The sequence below is a fragment of the Crocuta crocuta genome, unplaced genomic scaffold (genome assembly GCF_008692635.1).
Source record: "Crocuta crocuta isolate KB4526 unplaced genomic scaffold, BGI_CrCroc_1.0 scaffold84, whole genome shotgun sequence".
NCBI lineage: Eukaryota > Metazoa > Chordata > Mammalia > Carnivora > Hyaenidae > Crocuta > Crocuta crocuta.
This window is the reverse complement of record NW_027530213.1, coordinates 3,994,436-3,996,580: the sequence shown is the minus strand read 5'-3', so window position 1 is coordinate 3,996,580 and position 2,145 is coordinate 3,994,436. Positions and strand designations below refer to the sequence as shown.

General features: G+C 60.0%; 1 protein-coding gene across 1 annotated transcript in view; it reads left to right on the top strand.

Annotated features, from left to right (window-relative positions):
- Positions 1–86: 86 nt before the first annotated feature.
- Positions 87–2,145, top strand: part of SIM2 (SIM bHLH transcription factor 2) — a 50,123-nt gene continuing 48,064 nt past the window's right edge. The window contains exon 1 of the mRNA XM_077765497.1: positions 87–261. Coding sequence (XP_077621623.1) covers positions 87–261 — 175 coding nt within the window. The remainder of the gene's footprint in view (positions 262–2,145) is intronic.

Sequence of the window (2,145 nt, the reverse complement as noted above, 5' to 3'; positions counted from 1 at the left end):
CCCCCCCCCCCCCGCCGCTGCAGCCGGAGCGGGGCTCGGCGGGCCTGGAGCACGGCCGGGTCTAATATGCCCGGTGCCGAGGCGCGATGAAGGAGAAGTCCAAGAATGCGGCCAAGACCCGGAGGGAGAAGGAAAATGGCGAGTTTTATGAGCTGGCCAAGCTGCTCCCGCTGCCGTCGGCCATCACCTCGCAGCTGGACAAGGCGTCCATCATCCGACTCACCACCAGCTACTTGAAGATGCGGGCCGTCTTCCCCGAAGGTGAGGCCGCAGGTGGGCGGCCGAGAGCGCCGGGGAGCCGGGCAGCTCGGCAGCTCGGCCCGAGCGGGAAGCTGGGGCTGGCTTGGAGGCCGGTGCCAGCGCGTCTTAGGGGCCGCGCCGGGCGCCTCGGCTCCTGCTGGAGAGAGGAGCCAGGCTCCTGGGTGCCGCGCGGACCGGACCATCTTCCGGCCCACGCTTGGGGAGCCAGGAATTGTTCTGTGAGCATGCTAGCCTGTTCTGGTTTTCCTGCCTCCCTTCGCGTCTTCTCTTTCTTCGTTTCTTTAACTCCGCCTTTTATTTTGTCCTTCTTTCACTCCTTGCTCTCTTTGCGCGGAGGAAAGTGTGTGCACCCCAACCAGGGCGTGAAACGTGCTTGGCTGCTCCTGGCCTGAGAGAGAGCAGAGTGCACCGGGGGGCCGGGGCACTTGTTTGGGGCCGGGGCCTCAGATTTGGGACTCTCCGGCTGCCTCTACTTTGCTGACCCCCTTGGGGGCTGGGCCGGGCAGGGTAGGAGATACTGAAAGTAGGTGAGCTGAAGCCCCCGGTGGGGGAGAGGGGCAAAGAATAGGAAAATGGCTGGCGGGCCTGAGTACAGTCTTGTTTTCCTGGTTGGAATTATAAACCCAGAGGGACAGGTGCCATGGTGGACGCGGGTCACCAGGACCCTTGGGTCCACCAGACTCCCGATAGTAAGAAATGGCGTGCGGGCCAGCATTCCCTGCTAGCACATGGCCTGCGGGTGACCCTGGCTGCCAGGCCGGGCACCTCTGAGCAGCAGGGAGGCCTGGTCGCCACAGCATTCCTTTTGGTGGCCCAGTGGTTCTGACCCGATCGCCTTTCAGCGTCCCTGTCCCCAGCCAGGGGTGCTGCAGCCTGGCGGGAGAGATCCTGACACTTGGCTGGGACGCACCGCACGGGGTCCCATTGCGCAGGACTGGGAGGGCTGTGGAGCCCCAGGAGCCGGTGGGGGCGCAGAGACCACTTCAGTGGCAGGACACCAGGGGGTGGCTGCAGGGCAGCAACAGGTGTCCTAAGGGCACAGGGTACCTCCATTAAGGCAGTGCCTGCCAAGCGATTGACCAGGAGTCAGTAAGCTTGACTTCTATGTTGGTTGCCCCTAAGCTTGTTACATGTAATTTGCTCTGGGTCTGGAGCCACACTTCACACTGGCTCACACTTCACAGGGGAGCTCAGGGGGCCTGCACCTTGCAGCACAGCGGGGGCCCGGGGACCCAGGGGGCCCGGAAGCAGTAGCCAGGCTTAGCCCTTGCCTCCCAGCTGGGCCTTGAAGCCTCCAGAGCTTTCCCCCCCAGTGCAGGAGCCACTGGCCTATGCCTCCGCACTGGCCCCACACACCTTCTTTCCTTTTCCAACCCCAGTAGACTGAGGTGCCCCCACTCCACCCCCTACTGGGAGCTGTCTAGCGGGTGGTCGCGATCAGTCTGCCCGAGGGTGACCTCCCCACCCGAGAGGTAGATTCCTCTACGGCTAAGATTTCACTGCAAATGAAAAGAGAAATACGTTTTATGAGGGCCGAGTCTCCTTCCCACCCGGGGTAGGAGTGACGGTGAGCTGTTTGTTTGCTGGTTTTCTTTGTTTCTTTCTTTTTAAGATTTATGTATTTTTTTCTAGTGAGTCCTTTCTTAATCTGCGTGCTACCAGCAGGTGTGTGAGCCAGTACTGGACCCTGGCTCCTATCACTTCCCCATGGGAGAGAAACACATGAGAAGCCAGGATCGGAATATTAAATAGTTTGTTACCAATGATTTCAAGTGAGCCAGAAATTAGTTAGAAAGGGAGGCCTGGAGAAAGAGAGCTAATTGTAAGCCATTTATCGTTTGAAGGATTTCCAGGAAAGCTTGCTAAAACTTGGGAAGTGGCGGG